We start from the raw sequence: 21,616 nt of genomic DNA on the forward strand, positions 1-21,616 counted from the left end.
GGTGCGGCCACACGGCGGAGCTGCGGAGCCGACGCACGATGATTGGGCGGCTCGCGGGCCATGAGAGACGCTTCCAGGCGTCCGGGACAAACTCTGCCGGTTCGGTTCATCATCGGGTGATCGGCCGGGCCTGGTGAGGACAGGGGAGCAGGAGGGGGAGAGGCGGAGAGGCCGGGCCTGGTGAGGACAGGGGAGGGGGAGGGGGAGGGGGAGGGGGAGGGGGAGAGGCGGAGAGGCCGGGCCTGGTGAGGACAGGGGAGGGGGAGGGGGAGGGGGAGGGGGAGGGGGAGAGGGAGAGGCCGGGCCTGGTGAGGACAGGGGGAGGGCGAAGGGGGAAGGAGCAGAAGAAAGGAGAGAAGAGGGAGGGAGAGAGAAGGATGTGGAGGAAAGGTAGGAGAGAAGAAAAGGGAGGGAGAGCATGAAGGAGAGAACGAGGAAGGACATGGGAGAGGGGAGGGATGAGGAGGGGGGGGAGGGAGGAGAGGGGGGGAGGGGGGAGGGGGGGAGGGGGGAGGGAGGGATGGAGGGGAGAGAGAGGGGGTGGGGGAGGGAGAGAGAGAGAGAGAGAGAGAGAGTGCTTACACTGTGGAAACAGGCCCTTCGGCCCAACTGGCCCACACCGGCCAACAATGTCCCATCCACTTGCCTGTGCTTGGTCCATATCCCCTCAAACCCGTCCTATCCATGTACCTGTCCAACTGGTTCTTAAACGATGGGATAGTCCCAGCCTCAACTACCTCCTCTGGCAGCCTGTTCCATACACCCACCATCCTTAGTGTGAAATGGATAAGGGGGGTTGGAGGGGATGGAGGGGGAGGGAGGATAAGGGGGGATGGAGTGGAGGGGAGGGTTGAGGGGAGGGGTGAGTGGAAAGGAGGGAGGAGGGGGTGGATGGGGGGGAAGGGGAGGGGGGAGGGGTCAGAAGGAGGGGGGAGGGAAGGGTGAGAAGGGCGGGGAGGGGGTTGGGGAGAGGAGAGAGTGCTGCACCAATGCAGGGGAGGTTTGGACACAATAGGTCCACTTGGACTAGTCATATTCTAAACGCGGTCTCACCAACGTCTTATACAACTGCAACATGACCTCCCATCTTCTATACAATACTCTGACTGATGAAAGCCAATGTGCCAAAAGCGTTTTTGACCTTATCCACCTGTGACTTGACCTTCAAGGAACCGTGCACCTGTACTCCTAGATCCCTCTGCTCTGCAACACTGCCCAGAGGCCTACCATTTACTGTGTAGGTCCTGCCCTTGTTCGACGTCCCAAAATGCAACACCTCACACTTCTCTGTATTAAATTCCATCTACCATTCCTCAGCCCACCTGGCCAATCAATCCAGATCCTGCTGCAATCGTTCACAACCATCTTCACTATCTGCAAAACCACTAACTTTTATATCATCAGCAACCTTGCTAATCTTGCTTGTATGTTCTCATCCAAATCATTGATGTAGATGACAAACAGTAACGGGCCCAGCACTGAACCCTGAGCCACACCACTAGTCACAGGCATTTAGTCTGAGAAGCAACCTTCCACCATTACCCTCTGCTTCCTTCCATGGAGCCAATTTGCTATCTATTCAGTTATCTCTCCTTGGAGATGGAGAAGGAAGGGAGTGCAGGGAGGATGAGGAATGAGAGGAGAAGGGGAGAGAAAGGGAGTGAGAGGAGTGGGAGAGGGAGGAGGAGGGAAAGCGACAAAAGGAAGAGGATGGGAAGGGAGGGAGAATGATGGAGGGTGGGGGACAGGGTGGGGAAGAGAGGGAGGGAGGGTGGGGGATGAGAGAGAGGGTGGGGGATAACAGTGAGAGGGAGGGTGGGAGATGAGAGGAAAGGTGGAAGAAAAATGAGGGAGGGTGGGAGAAGAGAGTGGGAGAAGGAGGGTGGGGGGAGAGAGTGAGGGAGGGTGGGGGGAAGCAGGAGACGTACCTACCATGGCGTAGAAAGCTGCAGATGTAATGTGAGCAAATAGGATTAGTGTAGAAAGGAGGGAGAGGGAATGCATGGTGTGATGGCCGAAGGACTTACTGTGGCTTTTGGATTTGGGATACCCCACTTGAGGGAGTGTGAAAAGGAAGGTGTGCAAGGCAGAATGCTGTTTGATCTGCAGGAACAGAGGGACATTATACCCTCAAAGGTAGCAGGGTAGGCCAACAAGATGGTAAAAAGGAACCTCCCTTTATATCTGAGGCATGCAATATAAAAGTAAGGAGGTTGTGCTAGAACAGTATGCAACTGTCAGGGTTTACACACTGCATATAATTCTGGTCACACTACAAGTACATGGCATCAGGTGTTTAAAAACAAACTTTATCTTTAATAAAGGTGGGATGGGCTGGGGTCATTTTGTTGAAGAAGCAGCTCAATTTAAAAGTATAAAATTACAAGATAGCACAATAGATGTATTTTATTTGAAAGGTTAAAAAAAACAGAGCGAATAGATGTAAAGTAATTTGTAGAATTAAAGGGGAGATGTGGATAAAATAATTGATTCCATAGGTAGTGTGGGTCTGCAACACAGTGTCTGAATCAGTGGGAGAGACAGAAAGTCTCATCACGTTTCAACAGGACTGGATATGCACTTGATGAGTTGCGTCCTGCAGGGATTACTTTCCCACCGCAGGGAGGTGGGATTTAACTGAGATGAAAATAGATCCAAAGGGCATTTGCCATAAATTTTCCATGATTCTGAGGTGCCATTAAAATGTCCCAAGGAGTGAAGGGAACAGGTGGACTGAATATTTGGAACTTACCAACACAGAAGGTATCACAAAATGCTGGAGTAACTCAGCAGGTCAGGCAGCATTAGGAGAAAGGGAATGGGTGACGTTTTGGTTCGAGACCCTTCTTCAGACTGACCAACTGCCCTCACTAGGGTAGTTGGGCAGTCTGAAGTAGGGTCATCTTCATGTCCAACTGCCAGTGTGACATTAACCGCCTCAAATTCTCCACTCCCGTGACTCACTCTAACCTCTCCCCTCCTGAACGTGCAGCCCTCCACTCATTCTGCAACAACCCTGACTTAGTCATCAAACCCGCTGACAAGGGAGGTGCTGTGGTAGTCTGGCGCGCTGACCTCTACCGGACCGAGGCCAGACGACAACTCTTGGACACCTCCTACTTATCCTTGGACCGTGACCCCCACCGACGAGCACCAGACCTTAATCATCAACACCATCACTGACCTCACCAATTCCGGCGCTCTGCCCTCTAATGCCTCCAACCTTATCGTTCCCCAGCCCCGCAAGGCCTGATTTTACCTTCTACCTCAGACTCGTTACCAACACAGAACGTTGAATCTTGAATATTGATTTGTGCAAAGCTGCAAGATTCCTTAAAGTGCTGTCCTATCGTCTCCACTGATAATACATGTGTGTAGACGGGCAGCACAGTGGCGCAGCAGGTAGAGCTGCTGCATCACAGCGCCAGTGATCTGTTCGATCCTGATCTCTGCTGTTGTCTGTGTCGACTTTGCTCGTTCTCCCTGTGCCCGTGTGGGTTTCCTCCGGTTTCCCCTCTCATCCCAAAGCGACGTGTGGTTTGTAGGTTAATTAGTTCCTGTAAAATTGGCCCCAGTATGTAGCGAGTGGATGTGAAAGTGGGAATGAGTGATTAGTGGTCGGCGAGGACTCGATGGGCCATGGGCCTGTTTCCATGCTGTATATCAAAAACAAAATGAAACGTCTTTCTTTCATTTGGCAGGAGTGATGGCAGGGAGGATGGTTCTCGCTGTCGGTCTCACCTGGGCCTGCCTGCTGACCTTCCTGTGGGATGGGTGCAATGGCCTCGGTGATCACGATCCCCAGTGCACAGCGCACAATGAGCACGGTCACGCACAGCGGCCTGATCCGACCACCGCCGCCATGGACAGGTACAAGGCCGTGTTTGAACAGAAATACTACCTGCACAAGCTCTTCAACCAGTATGGAGAAAATGGCACCCTGACAGTGGAGGGACTGGAGAAGCTGCTGTGTAACATTGGGGTGGGAGGTGTCAGGACCATGGTGACCAAAGGCGAGCACTTTGATCACGTCACCAAGAAACGCATGGTATTAGCAGAAGGGACCATTCGTCACCACTGCTGTCCAGGCTGCCGGCAGATCCAGCTGAGAATCGACCTGCAGACCACCCCAAGAGAGGCTGGGCATGTTCCAAAGCACATCAACGTATCTGGGGCAGACACCCCCAGTGGCTCCGGTGCACACTCCCACTCAGTCCCGCCCAGCGACAGATCAGGAAGGAAGCGGCGTGCCCGGCCAGCACGCAGCCCTCCGACCGCCAGCTCCCCGACCGGGCCATCTGCGGCACTCGAGCTCAGAGGGCAGCTCGGCACAACGGCCGGGTACACCACCGGCACGGGGGCACAACTGCCACCTGCTTCTACCCACAAGATCCTCAGAGAGCTCCGCAGAAGAAACAATCAGCCTGAGGACCATGTGGATGAAGACCTGAGCAAAGAAGAGGTAAGGATTCCTTTCACTCTTTAACTTTGCCAACCCGCAGCAACAAACAGCCGTCTGCATTTATGCAGCACCTAGTAATGTGGTAGCGGATCCCAAGGTGAATCACAGGTAGACACAAAACACATTTTGTGTCTACCTTCGATTTAAACCAGCATCTGCAGTTCTTCCCCACACACCAAGGTGAATCACGTTTGGCAATCGGAGATATTTGGACAGATAACAATAGACAATAGGTGCAGGAGTAGGCCATTCAGCCCTTCGAGCCAGCACCGCCATTCAATGCGATAATGGCTGATCACTCTCGATCAGTACCCCGTTCCTGCCTTCTCCCCATACCCTCTCACTCTGCTATCCTTAAGAGCTCTATCCAGCTCTCTTTTGAAAGCATCCAACGAACTGGCCTCCACTGCCTTCTGAGGCAGAGAATTCCACACCTTCACCACTCTCTGACTGAAAAAGTTCTTCCTCATCTCCGTTCCTCATGGCCTATCCCTTATTCTTAAACTGTGGCCCCTTGTTCTGGACTCCCCCAACATTGGGAACATGTTTCCTGCCTCTAATGTGTCCAATCCCCTAATGATCTTATATGTTTCAATAAGATCCCCCCTCATCCTTCTAAATTCCAGTGTATACAAGCCTAATTGCTCCAGCCTTTCAACATACGACAGTCCCGCCATTCCGGGAATTAACCTAGTGAACCTACGCTGCACGCCCTCAATAGCAAGAATATCCTTCCTCAAATTTGGAAACCAAAACTGCACACAGTACTCCAGGTGCGGTCTCACCAGGGCCCGGTACAACTGTAGAAGGACCTCTTTGCTCCTATACTCAACTCCTCTTGTTATGAAGGCCAACATTCCATTGGCTTTCTTCACTGCCTGCTGTACCTGCATGCTTCCTTTCAGTGACTGATGCACTAGGACACCCAGATCTCGTTGAACATCCCCTCTTCCTAACTTGACACCATTCAGATAATAATCTGCCTTTCTATTCTTACTTCCAAAGTGAATAACCTCACACTTATCTACATTAAACTGCATCTGCCATGTATCCGCCCACTCACACAACCTGTCCAAGTCACCCTGCAGCCTTATTGCATCTTCCTCACAATTCACACTACTCCCCAGCTTAGTATCATCTGCAAATTTGCTAATGGTACTTTTAATCCCTTCATCTAAGTCATTAATGTATATCGTAAATAGCTGGGGCCCCAGCACCGAACCTTGCGGTACCCCACTGGTCACTGCCTGCCATTCCGAAAGGGACCCATTTATCCCCACTCTTTGCTTTCTGTCTGTCAACCAATTTTCTATCCATGTCAGTACCCTACCCCCAATACCATGTGCTCTAATTTTGCCCACTAATCTCCTATGTGGGACCTTGTCGAAGGCTTTCTGAAAGTCGAGGTACACCACATCCACTGACTCTCCCCTGTCAATTTTCCTAGTTACATCCTCAAAAAATTCCAGTAGATTTGTCAAGCATGATTTCCCCTTCGTAAATCCATGCTGACTCGGAATGATCCTGTTACTGCTATCCAAATGCTCAGCAATTTCATCTTTTATAATTGACTCCAGCATCTTCCCCACCATTGATGTCAGACTAACTGGTCTATAATTACCCGTTTTCTCTCTCCCTCCTTTCTTAAAAAGTGGGATAACATTTGCTATCCTCCAATCCTGAACTGATCCTGAATCTATAGAACATTGAAAAATGATCTCCAATGCTTCCACTATTTCTAGAGCCACCTCCTTAAGTACCCTGGGATGCAGACCATCAGGCCCTGGGGATTTATCAGCCTTCAGTCCCATCAGTCTACCCAAAACAATTTCCTGCCTAATGTGGATTTCCTTCAGTTCCTCCATCACCCTAGGTTCTCCGGCCCCTAGAACATTTGGGAGATTGTGTGTATCTTCCTCAGTGAAGACAGATCCAAAGTAACGGTTTAACTCGTCTGCCATTTCTTTGTTCCCCATAATAAATTCCCCTGCTTCTGTCTTCAAGGGACCCACATTTGCCTTGACTATTTTTTTCCTCTTCACGTACCTAAAAAAACTTTTGCTATCCTCCTTTATATTATTGGCTAGTTTACCCTCGTACCTCATCTTTTCTCCCCGTATTGCCTTTTTAGTTAACTTTTGTTGCTCTTTAAAAGAGTCCCAATCCTCTGCCTTCCCACTCTTCTTTGCTATGTTATACTTCCTCTCCTTAATTTTTATGCTGTCCTTGACTTCCCTTGTCAGCCACAGGTGTCTCTTACTCCCCTTAGAGTCTTTCCGCCTCTTTGGGATAAATTGATCCTGCAACCTTTGCATTATTCCCAGGAATACCTGCCATTGCTATTCTACTGTCTTCCCTGCTAGGGCCTCCTTCCAGTCAATTTTGGCCAGCTCCTGCCTCATGCCTCTGTAATCCCCTTTGCTATACTGTAATACTGACACTTCCGATTTTCCCTTCTGCCTTTCCATTTGCAGAGTAAAACTTATCATGTTGTGATCACTGCCTCCTAATGGCTCTTTTACCTCTAGTCCCCTTATCAGATCAGGATCATTACACGACACTAAATCCAGAATTGCCTTCTCCCTGGTAGGCTCCAGTACAAGCTGTTCTAAGAATCCATCTCGAAGGCACTCTACAAACTCTCTTTCCTGGGGTCCATTTCCAACCTGATTTTCCCAGTCTACCTGCATGTTGAAATCTCCCATAACCACCGTAGCATTACATTTGTGACACGCCAATTTTATCTCCTGATTCAACTTGCACCCTATGTCGAGGCTACTGTTTGGGGGCCTATAGATAACTCCCATTAGGGTCTTTTTACCCTTACAATTCCTCATTTCTATCCATACTGATTCAACATCTCCTGATTCTATGTCACCCCTTGCAAGGGAATGAATATCATTCCTTACCAGCAGAGCAACCCCACCCCCTCTGCCCACCTGTCTGTCTTTTCTATACGTTGTGTACCCCTGAAGGCTTGGTTGGGTTACAACACAAACTGCTGGAGTAATACAGGCGGTTAGGTGGCATCTGTGGATGGAATGAATGGACAATGCTTCAGGTCGGGACCCTTCTTCAGGCTTGGTTGGGGTCATGGGTTTTATAGATCACTATGAATAAAGAGAATAAAGAGGTAGGTTTGGAACCAATCTTCTGGTCAGTTGAAAACATGAAAGGCTGAAATTCGACCATTGGAGGGGGTGAGACATGGGGAGGAATTAGAAAATAGGTGAATTTGACAGTGGCGGTGTCAGAGGCAGGGCCATTCAGTGAGTACAGGGTGAATGGGATTGTTCCACACAAGGCCGCACTGGCTTGGGTTATCCAGAGACTTATTTGTACACAGGATGGAGAATGAGGATGCAGTTTAGAGTGATCGTATTGGTGGAGTCACTTCAACCCCAAACAAATAAAATAAAATAGTATTGAACAATGTTTAGGGATGGGGAAGGACATGTCTGAATAGAAACATAAATATAATGTAGAAAGACAGGACGTCAACCAGAGATAGAGACAATATGCTGGAGTAACTCAGCGGGTTGGGCAGCATCTCTGGAGAAAATGGATAGGTAACTTTTTGGGGCAGAACCCTTCTTCAGACTGATTCAGACTGGAACTGGTTAACCAACTTTTAGTGGAGGATGAGGGTGGGGGGGGGGGGGAGAAGATAAAAAGAGATGGGAGAGAAGGAGGTCATCCATGATGGTTGTGAAATATTTTTAAAATGGGATTGAAAGCCTAGGATAAACATAAATTGGTGCTGGTGTTCAACTGGAACTGCATGTCCTTGCACACAAATCACTGAACGTTAACTTTCGTGAACAGCAAACATTTCATCAGACAAATGGTATTTTTGCCAAAGAATTAAGTGTGAGGGATATCTTGCTCCAAATGCTTGTGATCCTGCTGCTTCTGCAATGTTGTGGACAGGTCTGCTCCCTCTTCCTACAGCAGGACATGCTCAACATGGAGGAAATATTCACCTGCTTGAGTTGGCAGATTTGAAGAGATTAAGCAGATAGGGCCTGTACTCTATTGATTTTAGAAACATAAGAGGTGACCTCAGTGAAATATGCAAAATTATTAATGTGTTTGATTAAGCAAATGAGAAGTTAGTCTAATGACAAAGACGTCCGTAATGGAGGATCAGAGTTGGAGGATCAAAATGGAGGATCAAAATAAAGAGTTGGCCATTCAGGACATATATGAGAAGAAATATCTCCACCCAAAGGCTGGTGAATCTTTGGAATTCTCCTCAGAGGGCAATTGAGACTCATTCGCTGAGTATATTCAATCGAATCGACATTTTTTTCAATTTGATGGATGTTATGTATATAGTGCAAGAAAGCTGTTCTGCGGTTAACAAAATCAGCCTTGGGCTTATTGAAGGTCAAGGGGTCTGCTGGTTCAGTAACATAAACACATTGTTTAAGGGGCTAGATCATTGGTGGCTACCCATGAAGTTTGGTGAGTTCAGTGCTGTTAGTCAGGCTATGTTCTAAACAAACTCTATCACCCATAGTGTACTGTTTCCCCTGCAGTGCCTGAATGCAGACGAGATACTCTCATCCCATGGAATGCTCCCACATGCAACTTTGAGTGCTGAGCAGTTCAGCTACCTTTGCCCAGCACTTCTGGATCAGATCGAAAGCAAGGCATGCATTGCACATGAACCTGGAGAGAAATATGCTGGTTACTCCATTGGGGCAGGTGAGTCATTTTATGTAATTTGGAATTTTTACCTCACACTGAGTAATGCACGTGTCCAAAATCTGTCACTGAAGATCACAGCAGGGGACAAGGTTGTCAATGCAGACTTTGAGTGAGTTATCCGTCCACTCCCACTTATTGCTGCCCTTCCCCAAGGTGCTGTGCATTTCGCTTTATCATTTCCCTTTGGTGAATCTATTACCACTCTATTCAGCACCTCCTGTGGTCGTCAATCCTCCTCCAGGTGAAAGCAAGTTTTAATTCATTCTGGGGAAAATAAATAATGAATTTTAACACCTCCATCAGATCTCCTCTTAATATTATTTTCAGAACTTGGAGAAGAATCCAGTCTCTCAAAGTAACTCCAGCGCCTCATTGCTTATACCGTTCTGGTAAAGGTTCCTTGCAAGCCCAACAGATCTTGAGATCTGAATGGCCTAATTCACAGACTTAGAGAGATCATGCATAACTTCCTTTTGCTTCACTCTGTCTTTATGAAACCCAGGGCTTCAGCCATTTTATAACAGCATTAATGGAGAAGTGAGATTAAAATCGCATCATGGACCATAATGCTAGTTTACTGACTACTACGATGATGCAGACTTGATGTGGAGAGAAAGGGAGGATAGGAAATGGCTAGTAAATCATTTACCAAATGTTATTGACAAATGCAAGTGTATTTTTGGAAAGTATAAGGAAGTATTTACCTCTGCCTGTTTCTTGTTTTGCAACAGCATGGACTGGAGGTTTCATATCTGTCACAATCATCAGTCTGCTGTCTCTATTGGGCATCATCTTTATGCCTTTAATGAATAAGGCATTCTTCAAGTTTCTCTTGACATTTTTGGTTGCTTTGGCTGTCGGGACATTGAGCGGGGATGCGTTTTTACATCTCTTGCCGCATGTAAGTACTGTCTGTGTCTATCCAGTAATCCATGTAGCCTGTCCCATATCCCACTGAGGGCACAGCTCAATATACTGATAAAATCAGGCTGTGGGACGCTTGTGACCACTTTACCAACGAGATGCTGAATGCTGCCAAGAAGATCTGTTGCTTCGCAAAGGCGTGTTTACTTTTTCCATGTCAATATTTGGTGGAATTTTCCTAAATTTAAGCTCTTGGAATGTTGTGGACAGGTCCAAACGCACTGGATCATCGTCATCTTTGTCCCTCTGCATCAAGATGGATTTTAAAAGGCAAAGATCCATGGGTTAGCCCACGATAATTCGGACGCATCCATAATGCAGGGGACTGAGTGACGAAACAGGGAACAGATGATGGGATCAGACAGTTGATTTGAAGGAACATTGTGGTTCAAGATTGGGCTGCATGGATGCGCAACGGTAGAGTTGCTGCTTTAACACCACTCGAGGCCCCAGCTCGATCCTGATTACGGGTGCTGTCTGTGCGGAGTTTGTACTTTCTCCCTGTGACCTGCGTGGGTTTTCATTGGGAGCTCTGGTTTCCTCCCACACTCCAAACACATACAGGATGGTAGGTTAATTGGATTGATATAATTGTAAATTGTCCCTGGTGTGTGTCAGATAGTGTTAGTGTGCGAGGGTCGCTGGTCAGCAGGGTGGGCCAAAGGGCCTGTTTTCGCACTGTATCTCTAAACCAAAACTAAACTAAAAGTTGAGAGAACCTTGAGCTTGCATGTTGCTGCTTAAAAAGGTCGAACCTCAGGGCATGTCCCTTGACATTGGGCAATGCCAGTGATAAGTCGCACCACCACCTCTACCCCAGACCTGTGTCATTTTATCCCCATCTTCAGAGTTTAGTTTAGTTCAGAGATACAGGGTGGAAACAGGCCCTTCGGCCCACAGGGTCCGTGCCGACCAGCGATCCCTGCACATTAACACTATCCTACACCCACTAAGGACAATTTTTACATTTACCAAGCCAATTAACCTACAGACCTGTACGTCTTTGGAGTGTGGGAGGAAACTGACGATCTCGGAGAAAACCCAGGCAGGTCACGGGGAGAACGTACAAACTCTGTACAGACCGCACCCGTAGTCGGGATCGAACCCAGGTCTCCGGGGGTGCATTCGCTGTAAGGCAGGAACTCTACAGTTGCACCACCATGACCGCCCTATTCAATTGCCATGATTCAATTAAACTTTATTGTCACATGCACCTAGTTACAGTGAAATACTTTGTTTTGCAAACGACCCAGTAAAATCATACAGCAGACCTCACCTAGCTGTACAGAAGAGTCACCACGTTTCCAGCACTGACAAAGGTACAACAGTTCACCAAACAGTTCTATCTTCTGCCTGCCGCTGCATGTGGCAGCAGGCAACCCCCTGCTGAGTCCTCCTTTGTTCTCGGCTGCCCCCCAACAGGTCCACCATCATTCTTGGTGGCCCTCCCATCAGTTAGCTCTCGGCTGCCCTCCTCGCTCTCGGCTACGTGGGTCCCCCCATGCTCTCGGCAGTACTCACTCTCGACCGTCCCCCTATGCTCGATGGTTGCTCACGGGTCCCTCCATGCTCTCAGCGGCGTGGGTCCTGTAGATGCCAGTAGCTCGAGGCCGAGTTCGAAGACCTCCATGGGTGAGCTGGGTCTACCGGGTGGGTCCTCCGTCCTCGGTGACCAAGTCCTCGGTCCACACCGGGCGAGCTGATTTGCCGGGTTGCCGAGATACTCCTGGCACCTGACTTTCCGGGATAGCTCCTGGCCCAAGATGGCAGAGATATGAAATTGAGGTCTACTATGTGATTGTGTGTGAAGGATGCCGTGATCTCTGTTTTGAATAAGCATAGCCAGGACAGATTGGTCATTGACACGTTGGTGCATGGTTGCTGTTTACAAAATGGCCGCTGCATTTCCCATATTATAACAGTTGCAATACTTCAAATACACAAACGTGCTTGGGACTAGAAATGGAATAGAAATTGAGGTTTGTGGGATGCCTTTATTACTTTGGAACTAAAACCATAATTCTGCTCCTTCCAGTCTCAAGGCTTTCATCACCATAGCAGTGAGCAACATGAACATCCTGAAGAAGACCACGACCACTTGAATTATGTGTGGAAGGGGCTCACTGCCCTTGGGGGCCTGTACTTTATGTTTCTTATCGAACATCTGATAACGTTAATTAAATTGTACAAAGGAAAAAGGAAGGTAAGAGTTGATGGACCACCCTGTTCCTAGGGAGCTATTGCTAAATAGTGACTATTTTAATTGACAACTAAAAGTTTATTGTACTGGTAATTGCTGGTAGAGTTGCTGCTTTACAGCGAATGCAGCGCCGGAGACTCAGGTTCGATCCTGACTACGGGTGCTGCACTGTAAGGAGTTTGTACGTTCTCCCCGTGACCTGCGTGGGTTTTCTCCGAGATCTTCGGTTTCCTCCCACACTCCAAAGACGTGCAGGTATGTAGGTTAATTGGCTGGGTAAATGTAAAAATTGTCCCTAGTGGGTGTAGGATAGTGTTAATGTACGGGGATCACTGGGCGGCACGGACTTGGAGGGCCGAAAAGGCCTGTTTCCGGCTGTATATATATGATATGATATGATATGATAATTGTCTTGTTTGTAAATGATCCCCTCCCTTTGGATATTTGAACAGGGAAGTAAAACTGTGGTAGCCTTGATGGTAAGTTGCTTCTCACGGGTGGTATATTAATAAAAGAATCAGAACCATCACAGGCAAGGATGAATGGTTTGCAGTGTAATACAGATTATAGGAAAATTCAGTGATGCAGAGAGACTGGAGCAGTTCTCTCTAAAGCAGAGAAGTTAAGGGGAGATTGGAGAAATGTGTTAATAATGGATTAGTGATAAAAAGAAACCACAGCGCCAGTTTGACCAGAAGGGCTCAGCTACGCCTTTATTCTTATTAAAATCATAATAATTGTTGCATGAAAGTAACACCAGACAGTACGGTGGTGTAGCGGTAGAGTTGCCTTGCAGGGCTTGCAGCGCCAGAAACCCGGGTTCAATCCCGACTACAGGTGCTGTCTTTGCGGAGTTTGTACATTCTCCCCATAGGCTTGTGGGTTTTCTGCGAGATCTTTGGTTTCCTCCCACACTCCAAAGACGTACAGGTTTGTAGGTTAATTGGGTTGGTTAAAGTGTGAATTGTCCCTAGTGTGTGTGTGTAGGGTAGTGTTAATGTGCAAGGATCGCTGGTCGGCATGGACTCGGTGTGCCAAAGGGCCTATTTCCGCGCTATATCTCTAGACTAAACTAAAGCAGGAGACACAGAGTGCCTGCTGATTCCTGAGGTCTAGTAGAATTAGATCCACGTCATCTCAGTCAGAGTCCAGGAACTAATTAACTATAAACGCAAGGCTTTCTTGGGCTGGAGGTTATACTATGAGGTACAAAGCAGCTCTCCAGGCATGTGAAGGCCGAGTGCAGCAATGGCACACTGGCGGTAGAATTGCTACCGTACGGCGCTGGAGAGAGACCCTGGTTCCATCCTGAATACAGGTGTTGTCTGTACAGAGTTTATACATTCTCCATGTGACTGTGTGGGTTTTCTCTGGTGCTCTGGTTTCCTCCCACATTCCACAAGTCTTTCAACATATGACAGTCCCGCCATTCCGGGAATTAACCTAGTAAACCTACGCTGCACGCACTCAATAGCAAAAATATCCTTCCTCAAGTTTGAAGACCAAAACAGCACACAGTACTCCAGGTGCGGTCTCACTAGGGCCCTGTACAACTGCAGAAGGACCTCTTTGCTCCTATACTCAATCCTCTTGTTATGAAGGCCAACATTCCTTTGGCTTTCTTCACTGCCTGCTGTACCTGCATGCTTCCTTTCAGTGACTGATGCACTACGACACCCAGATCTTGTTGTACGTCCCCTTTTCCTAACTTGACACCATTCAGATAATAATCTGCCTACCTATTCTTACCATCAAAGTGGATAACCTCACACTTATCCACATTAAACTGCATCTGCCATGCATCCGCCCACTCACACAACCTGTCCAAGTCACCCTGCAACCTCACAGCATCTTCCTCACAGTTCACACTACCACCCAGCTTTGTATCATCTGGAAATTTGCTAATGGTACTTCTAATCCCTTCATCCAAGTCATTAATGTATATTGTAAATAGCTGCGGTCCCAGCACCAAGCCTTGCAGTACCCCACTAGACACTGCCTGCCATTCTGAAAGGGAATTCCTTCAACTTTACACTTAGCATTTAGGATTTTGGCACCAGTGTACAATGATTGAGAGGAATTATTTTGTTTCAACAGCAGAAGAAATCTAACCAGGATGAACAAGATGTAGATCTTGACAGAAATGCAGAAACCCAGGAATCACAACAGTTATCCAAGGATGATAACACATATCTAAAACAAAGTGCAGGTAGGCTTGTTACTGGACCACAGGTAAATGTCCACAGGTATTTTCCAAAATAGAGATCAGTGTCGCCCTGCACTGTGTGTAGATTACAATTTTTCTGAGATTGTTAAAACTCTTGTTTTTGTGGAGTGAAACGACTGAACATGGTACATGCATTGTGAAAATGAAAGGAGTGAAAGGATCCCTTGGACACAACAGAGCCTTGTCTTTGTGGTTAATCGGTTCCTGGACTTGACAAGGACTGTGTTTCTGACAGTGACACCAGGTGGATCTAATTTGACTAGACCTCAAAATGGTGGAGAAATGGGAATCTAAAGAGTGAAATCTATTTCAAGTCAGACATTAACGTCGACATTAACAAGTGAGCCTCAAGTTTTAAATATTTGGGGCATCATTTTGATTTTTTAATTAAGTTGGAAAATAGATGATATTACTTCAACCCTCATCTACTGGCCCTCGCCGAGCATTCGGGATGCATTCTGGGGGACAAGAGTGCTCAGTGAACTTTGAAAGGGGACATTACATACTGCAATCAGATTGGCTGAGTAAATATGTACAACATGGCCATGTTTGACCAGCTGCCTGAATGCATTCTGATGATTTGATCATTTTCATTTTTTTCAAGTAGTTTTTTTTAGTTTAAAATGTGTTTGAAGATACAGCTTTAAGATGAATACCAATGTATATTGCTTTCCAGTTTCCATATTTGTCTAGACCGGATGCTGGATAATTTCTCTAAGTTTCCATCGATATTGTTTTTCCTTTTAAATGAATGCACGCTGTGATACAATGCTTTTTTTATGCTGTTTCATTTGACTTTATCTTTTCATGTGTCTTTTTGAAATGTAAAATGTGTACCTTCCATAGACCCCGAGGACTATGTAGTTGAATCCAAGGATCTGTCAAACCTTCCCTCCCTGGATAACAGTCAAAACTCGCTGACTCCAGAACAAGAAGTTATGATTGCCCCTCCTCACCCGGAAGGAAATTACAGCCCTTATGTGCCGAGGGAATGCGAAAACAAATGCCACTCTCACTTCCACGACACCATAGGAAACGCTGATGACTCCCACCACCACCACCATCGCTACCATCACATTCTGCACCACCACCACCATCAGGATCACCACCCCAATAGTCACGGCCACCACTATTTCCAGGAGGACCTGAAGGATGCAGGAATAGCAACGCTGGCGTGGATGGTGATAATGGGTGACGGGCTTCACAACTTCAGCGATGGTTTAGCCATTGGTGAGACTCTTTATTTACACTCAGTAAAACCGAAAACATGACTGCGTCTGGCAATTTAAACACCAGTGGTTGAGGAGAATATTTTGTTCAGGAAGGGCAATAGATGTCTTGCATTGATTTGGTGGATGTGGAATGATGCAGTTTTGGAAGGCCATATTCAGCCCATTGTACCTATACTGAAAGAGCTCTCCAACTGGTCCTACTCACCAAAGATAGACACAAAATGCTGAAGTTTCTCAGCGGGTCAGGCAGCATCTCTGCAGAAAACGGATAGGTGACGTTTCTGGTCGGGACCCTTCCTCAGACTTCCTCACCACTTGCTCATGCCCAGGTGCCTGCTGTGCCATTCAGTAAAATTGTAGTTAATCTTTTACCTTGACACCACTCTTCCATATTAATCCTGTGTACTCTAATTCTCTTAACATCTGAAAACTTTAGATGTCCACCTTGACTATACTCTGATATGGTGCTACTTCACCCAAGTGAGAACCTCTTTATTGAAGTTGCATCGTACCACCATGCTCTATGTAGAATCACAGCTCAGGAGTCGTGTTGACCTGCAGGAACTTAAGGGATAACCTGAGTTTTAGAGGCTGCAATAAAAATGGTCTGAATTTTGCACATCTGTTGTTACTTCTCGCTACGTTTGCTGACTCCATTTCTGGGGTTATATATACCGATAAAGTGATTTTTTTTTTTTTTAAATCAAGATCGGGGCATTGCTGGGTGCCTGGATGTATTGCCCTTCACCTGTGTAGTTTGTAAGCCATTTCAGAGGACATTCTGTTAACAGTTTTCAGAGCGACACACAGGCCCAACCCGACCAGACCCGGTAGCTAACCCTTCCACCATTTCCTCAAGGATGCCAGATTGACCTCCACCACAATCCAATGTTACCCCTGACACGATTTTTTTTTTTCTTATTATAAATTATTGTGTCACCCCGACAGCTATGTTTTAAGGTGCTGTATTTCGGCCATGGCAGGCCTGGCTTGTATTTACTGAGAATTGACAACCCTTAGAATACTTTTTCCTCTTGCGAGTAGGCATTGTAGAAAAGCCTCTGTCAGAATACATTTCTCTTCAATGGATCAATTGCTGTCAGTACAACGTAATTTATATAATTTCTTGGAGAAGTGGTCTGAAAGTAGCTGCATTTGAGTGATGAGAAACTCATTGTTATAAGCATTATTTACACTGGCATTAAGTTTAGCTGTAATTATTTAAACTTAATTTTCTTTTCCTCAATTCCAACATAATCAATATTTCAATTTTGATTTCAGGGGCTGCATTCACTGGAGGCTTGTCTAGTGGATTGAGTACATCTGTTGCGGTTTTCTGTCATGAACTACCACACGAGCTGGGTAAGTGCCAAACAAAACTCCTCCACAATAACATGCTTGGCTGTGACTGAACAGTTCAGAGGGGGAAGAATGTACAGTACTGTGTACAAGGCCTCCTGTGCATTCCAACATGGAAAGTTTGTACCAATGCTTCTAAAATTATCTCTTTTTATAGGTCAATTACCATGCTATGTTTATATAATCTTCATAAACTCAAGACTTTTCCAAGTATTTTACAGTCAGAGAAACATGGTGCAGATTAGTCACTTGTTGAGGAAGAATAAAGTTATTATTTTACATAAGTCAGTTATGCAAAACAAACTCCCCAGTCAGATCTCTCATGAGGTTGTGATAAATATCATTCAAGGGTGTTGTGGAAAATTTATCTTCAAAATAGTCTTGAGGAATCTTTTGTGCCACATATTAGGCCACATGTGACCTCCTGTGAAAATCTGAACGACTACATTAGGAATGACATTCTAGAATTTAACTCGAGCAGATTGTGAATCCACAATTCTCTGACTCAGGCATATGTGTTACCTACTAAAACACAGGCGACCTTCCGAAATATAAATCTGCTCCTTAAAACTAGTGCAATGAACTGAGGTGGTGTAACAGTGTAAGGGAACCAGGCTTAGAAAGTACATGGGTTTGAAATGAGACTTCTAAAAAATTTTGAACTATGGTTGTATGCAGGTGATTTTGCTGTGCTGTTGAAGGCTGGAATGACCATCAAGCAAGCTATTTTGTATAATATGTTATCTGCTTTGTTGGGATACCTGGGCATGATAACAGGCACAGCCATTGGACATTATGCTGAAAATGTCTCCACTTGGATCTTTGCAATTACTGCTGGTTTGTTCTTGTATGTGGCCCTGGTTGATATGGTACGTATATACTTTGTTGCTTCCTTTTGTATTTACTGCTACAGTTTACATCTATGGTGCACCTCCATAGAAAGTAATCTCAGCATACTTAATGTTATCATTCTTTAAAAAAACACGTGCGTGCATTGGCATCTAACATTTGTTCTGTACTGGAGACAGGCAATTTAAGTGTGCATGTAGTATTTGGGGAGTATAATGTGGGGAATCTGATATATCCTATCAAACTTGCATTTGAAATCCATGCAGTGCACTTCAGTTCCTTATCAGTACACTTCTGTTTTTTCCAAAATATGCAATGAAATTTGTGTGATGTAATTTACTCTTTACAAATATCTACAGACAATCCTTATTTATTGTGACTATTTCAAGTCAAGTATAATTTCTATCTGCTATGAAATTCCACTGGTCATCGTCTGATTGGTCAACACATCCTACATCACTTCTGGAACATTCCTATCCAAGTATATTTGAAAGATTGAGATCAGAGCTTGCAGTAGTTTCTCACTAACTTCCTGTAGTGTCCTGGGATGTGTCGCATCTAGGGTTTGGTGCCTGAAGTTATCTGTCAGCAATATTATCTGGCTGGAATATTAGCGCTTCATAAAACTCTGAACCAGAGCAGCTTACTGCATTGCTCTGCATTTGTTTCACAGTAATATAAAACTGAATAATGGTACCTATCATCTCATTTTACAGGTTCCGGAAATGCTTCATAGTGATGCTGGTGACCATGACTACAGCCATGGAGCTAGCTTCCTGCTTCAGAATGCAGGAATGCTCCTGGGATTTGGCATCATGTTGCTTATTGCTGTGTTTGAACATAAAATCTTGTCAATTGTGAAACTGTGATAAAATTGGTTGTATCTTAAACCAGTTGGTATTCATAATTACTAGATTTAGGTTTATTTATTTGTTTAGTGTAGGTTATTGTGTGACGATGAGTGTAGTTGATTGGTGGTGCATGGTGATCTGCAATAGAAGCCTCACAACCTCTGCCAAATCCACCTCCCAGTTGCCACCATCTCCTCTCCAGGCCGAAACCTTTATTTTGCACCCAACTCATGACCTAACCTACAGTTTTTCCTGCATCATTGCAAGTTTTTGTTTTAGCAGGTAGCTTAAGTCTTATCTCCAAACTGAGACCAGCATCTTGAAGGAATGAAGGAAGTAGGAATATAAACTTGCAGCGCTGAAAGGGGATGGGAATATCATCTGACCTCCAGAATTTCCTTGAAGTCAGTGGAATCAAATGTCAGGGCATGCGCTCAGTGGAAAGCTGTAACTTTTACCGCTTGGGACCTTGAGTAAGTGTAGTTTCCCCCACCCCACCCGCAGTCATCACCACAATTGGTTAATTTTTCACGTTCTGCACTTGTAACTCGGCCTTTTTCCCTACTGTAGCTATTGATCTTTGGCTGAGTCACATTGCTGTGTGTAATCCACATATTAAAATAATGTATTAAGTATGAATTCACTAATGTGCGAGGTACAAACAGAATTAGTTAATGGCCACCTGAGATAATCAGTTGAGTGTGGACATGGGTTTAGTGATAACCAGGAAGGGAGCTGAGTGCCAAATAAATAGAAAGGAAGAAATCGCCAAAAGGATGGCGAAGGGGGAACCAAGAGCAAGTTACAGGAACAGTTATATTTTCTATGAAATTCCACAGGATTTCTACTTGTTATTCAGATACCTTTTATCATCTATCAATTTCATTGCTGTTCACTTTCCACGTGTTCCCAAGGTTTTACTTCCTTGGCTGCAACAGTGTGTGGAGTTAATACATTCCAAAAGTTACTTTGATACTTTCCAATCGAGAAGTAGCCGACCAAATCCTGCGGGCTTTGTGTTAAAATTGTTGTTACAAGATGCATTGCAGCCTGTTACATAGTGGATTTCAATCGACATACAAAGATGTGTTACAGCTGCTAAAAGATGCCTTACAACTCGTATGTGGGGTGGTATTGTGCATGTATAATAATAGGTGGTAGGCTGTTGTATTCAATAAATACTGTTATTTGTGTTTGATAATGCCCTAGATTGTAGATTTAGCTTTTGTGTGTATTTAGTGTTGTGTATTTACTGTTACAAATGGGACTGGCTCTTCCATACTTTTCACCACCTCGGGATGCCCCAAAGCACTTTACAGCCAATTAAGTACTTTTGAAGTAACCCAGTAAGATCGTACAAATACTAAAGTGACAATGACCAGTCTAAATAATGGTATTTTTTACAGGTCTTTCCTGTAGAGGTGTGCTAATTCAGCAATTGTGCTACTGTTGTTTCAAGTGGATCCTACATGTTGCAACTACATATGCTATTGTTTAAAATATGTTCTGAAAAGCAAAGTCTACACCTGAAAGACAAAGAATATTGGTAATAATTTTTATGATCTATATACAATGTGAGTGTTCAAACCCACTCTACAATGATGTGGTATTTTATTTTATTTTGTAATAAGTCGTTGTTCCTGCAAAAGGCAACCGAGCTATTTATGAAGAAAAATTCATGTATTCTATGAGTTGAAAATGATGATGTAGTGCTTAAATCAAATGTAAGTTACTGGCGAGGACGGGACTTGTGCTTTTACAATGAGATGTTGCTTTCAAATTTCTCCTGTAAGCTTTTGATTGAAGAAACTACTGTGAGAAAACATTGAATATACAGAGGATTGTTAAGTGTGTGTGTGTTTGATAAGGTTGTAGTCGGTTGTATTTGGCGAATCTTGTAACTTTTGAACTTTAATAAAGTTCTTGACTGAATTTTGGATTCTTGTGTCGTGAACATTAGGGACTAGCTCTCCAGTCATCCGCCACAAAACCAACGGAGGGAACTGCAAACGCTGCAATCTTGACCAGAAAAAAAACAAATTCCTGGGGCGAACAAATTGTTTTTGAAGCAGCACAATATAGGGCAGGTGCCATTTATATGCTCAATTTCAGATTTTCGTGCAACAGCAGTGGGGACATCCTAAAATTATCATAGACTGGTTGGGTGTACACCTCTGATCACGAATTTCACTGTCCCCAAACACGTAGGTGCTCACTAATTTTTGAACGTGCAATTGATGAAAATACATATTAACCAATGGTACATCAACTATACGTTAATGTAATGTTGACTTTTCCTGGCCAATTTAACAATTTATGCTAATTAATCTGTGTGGGAATATTGTCTAAGCTTCTGGTGCAAAAGACAGGGGGCACTTATGATTTTTTAACCTATAGTTGATGAAAACCCATGTTAATGGATGGTACATCAAATATATCTTGATGCCATGTTAACATTTCTTTGCAAATTTCATGATTGTTGATAAAGTAATGGGATACTTTTCATATTCTCAAGGTTTTTGAGTTCATTCAATAACCAATTTTAAGTATGCAATTAGTGAAAGCTCATGTAAAGGAATGGTGCATCAATTATACACTGATGTAATGTTCTTGTCACCAGATCAATTTTGTGATATGTTCACCAATTTTAAGAAAAAGGAAATGTTATCAAGCTTTCATGAGCTGCATTACAGGGTTTTAATAATTATTATACATGTCTTACAAAACACATGAATTGAAAAAATGTTAATTCCAAATCCAGGGCCAGGACAAACTCACAAGTTTCAGCAGCATTATTAA

General features: G+C 44.9%; 1 protein-coding gene across 2 annotated transcripts; it reads left to right on the top strand.

Moving 5' to 3' along the window:
• On the top strand, positions 1-20,738 carry LOC144592725 (zinc transporter ZIP6-like). Of its 2 annotated transcripts, none has more exons than XM_078397630.1 (10): positions 1-133; positions 3,702-4,462; positions 9,004-9,172; positions 9,907-10,076; positions 12,135-12,302; positions 14,397-14,508; positions 15,373-15,756; positions 17,040-17,120; positions 17,796-17,986; positions 18,683-20,738. In XM_078397630.1, the coding sequence occupies exons 2-10, from the start codon at positions 3,707-3,709 to the stop codon at positions 18,833-18,835; spliced, it is 2,184 nt and encodes a 727-aa protein (XP_078253756.1). In that variant the 5' UTR covers positions 1-133; positions 3,702-3,706; the 3' UTR covers positions 18,836-20,738. The 2 variants fall into 2 exon arrangements, with proteins under 2 accessions (XP_078253756.1, XP_078253758.1); XM_078397632.1 differs by having other exon boundaries at positions 96-180.
• The last annotated feature ends 878 nt before the right edge of the window (positions 20,739-21,616 follow it).

Source organism: Rhinoraja longicauda, chromosome 4 (assembly GCF_053455715.1).
Source record: "Rhinoraja longicauda isolate Sanriku21f chromosome 4, sRhiLon1.1, whole genome shotgun sequence".
Taxonomy (NCBI): domain Eukaryota; kingdom Metazoa; phylum Chordata; class Chondrichthyes; order Rajiformes; family Arhynchobatidae; genus Rhinoraja; species Rhinoraja longicauda.

What these genes read in the sequence shown, in the direction of transcription:
- LOC144592725 (XM_078397630.1), top strand. Translation starts at nt 3,707, where the DNA reads ATGGCAGGGAGGATGGTTCTCGCTGTCGGTCTCACCTGGGCCTGCCTG. An exon ending in TGTACAAAGGAAAAAGGAAG is followed by an intron (nt 12,303 to 14,396) that starts GTAAGAGTTGAT and finishes TTGTTTCAACAG; the next exon opens with CAGAAGAAATCTAACCAGGA. An exon ending in ATGTGGCCCTGGTTGATATG is followed by an intron (nt 17,987 to 18,682) that starts GTACGTATATAC and finishes CTCATTTTACAG; the next exon opens with GTTCCGGAAATGCTTCATAG.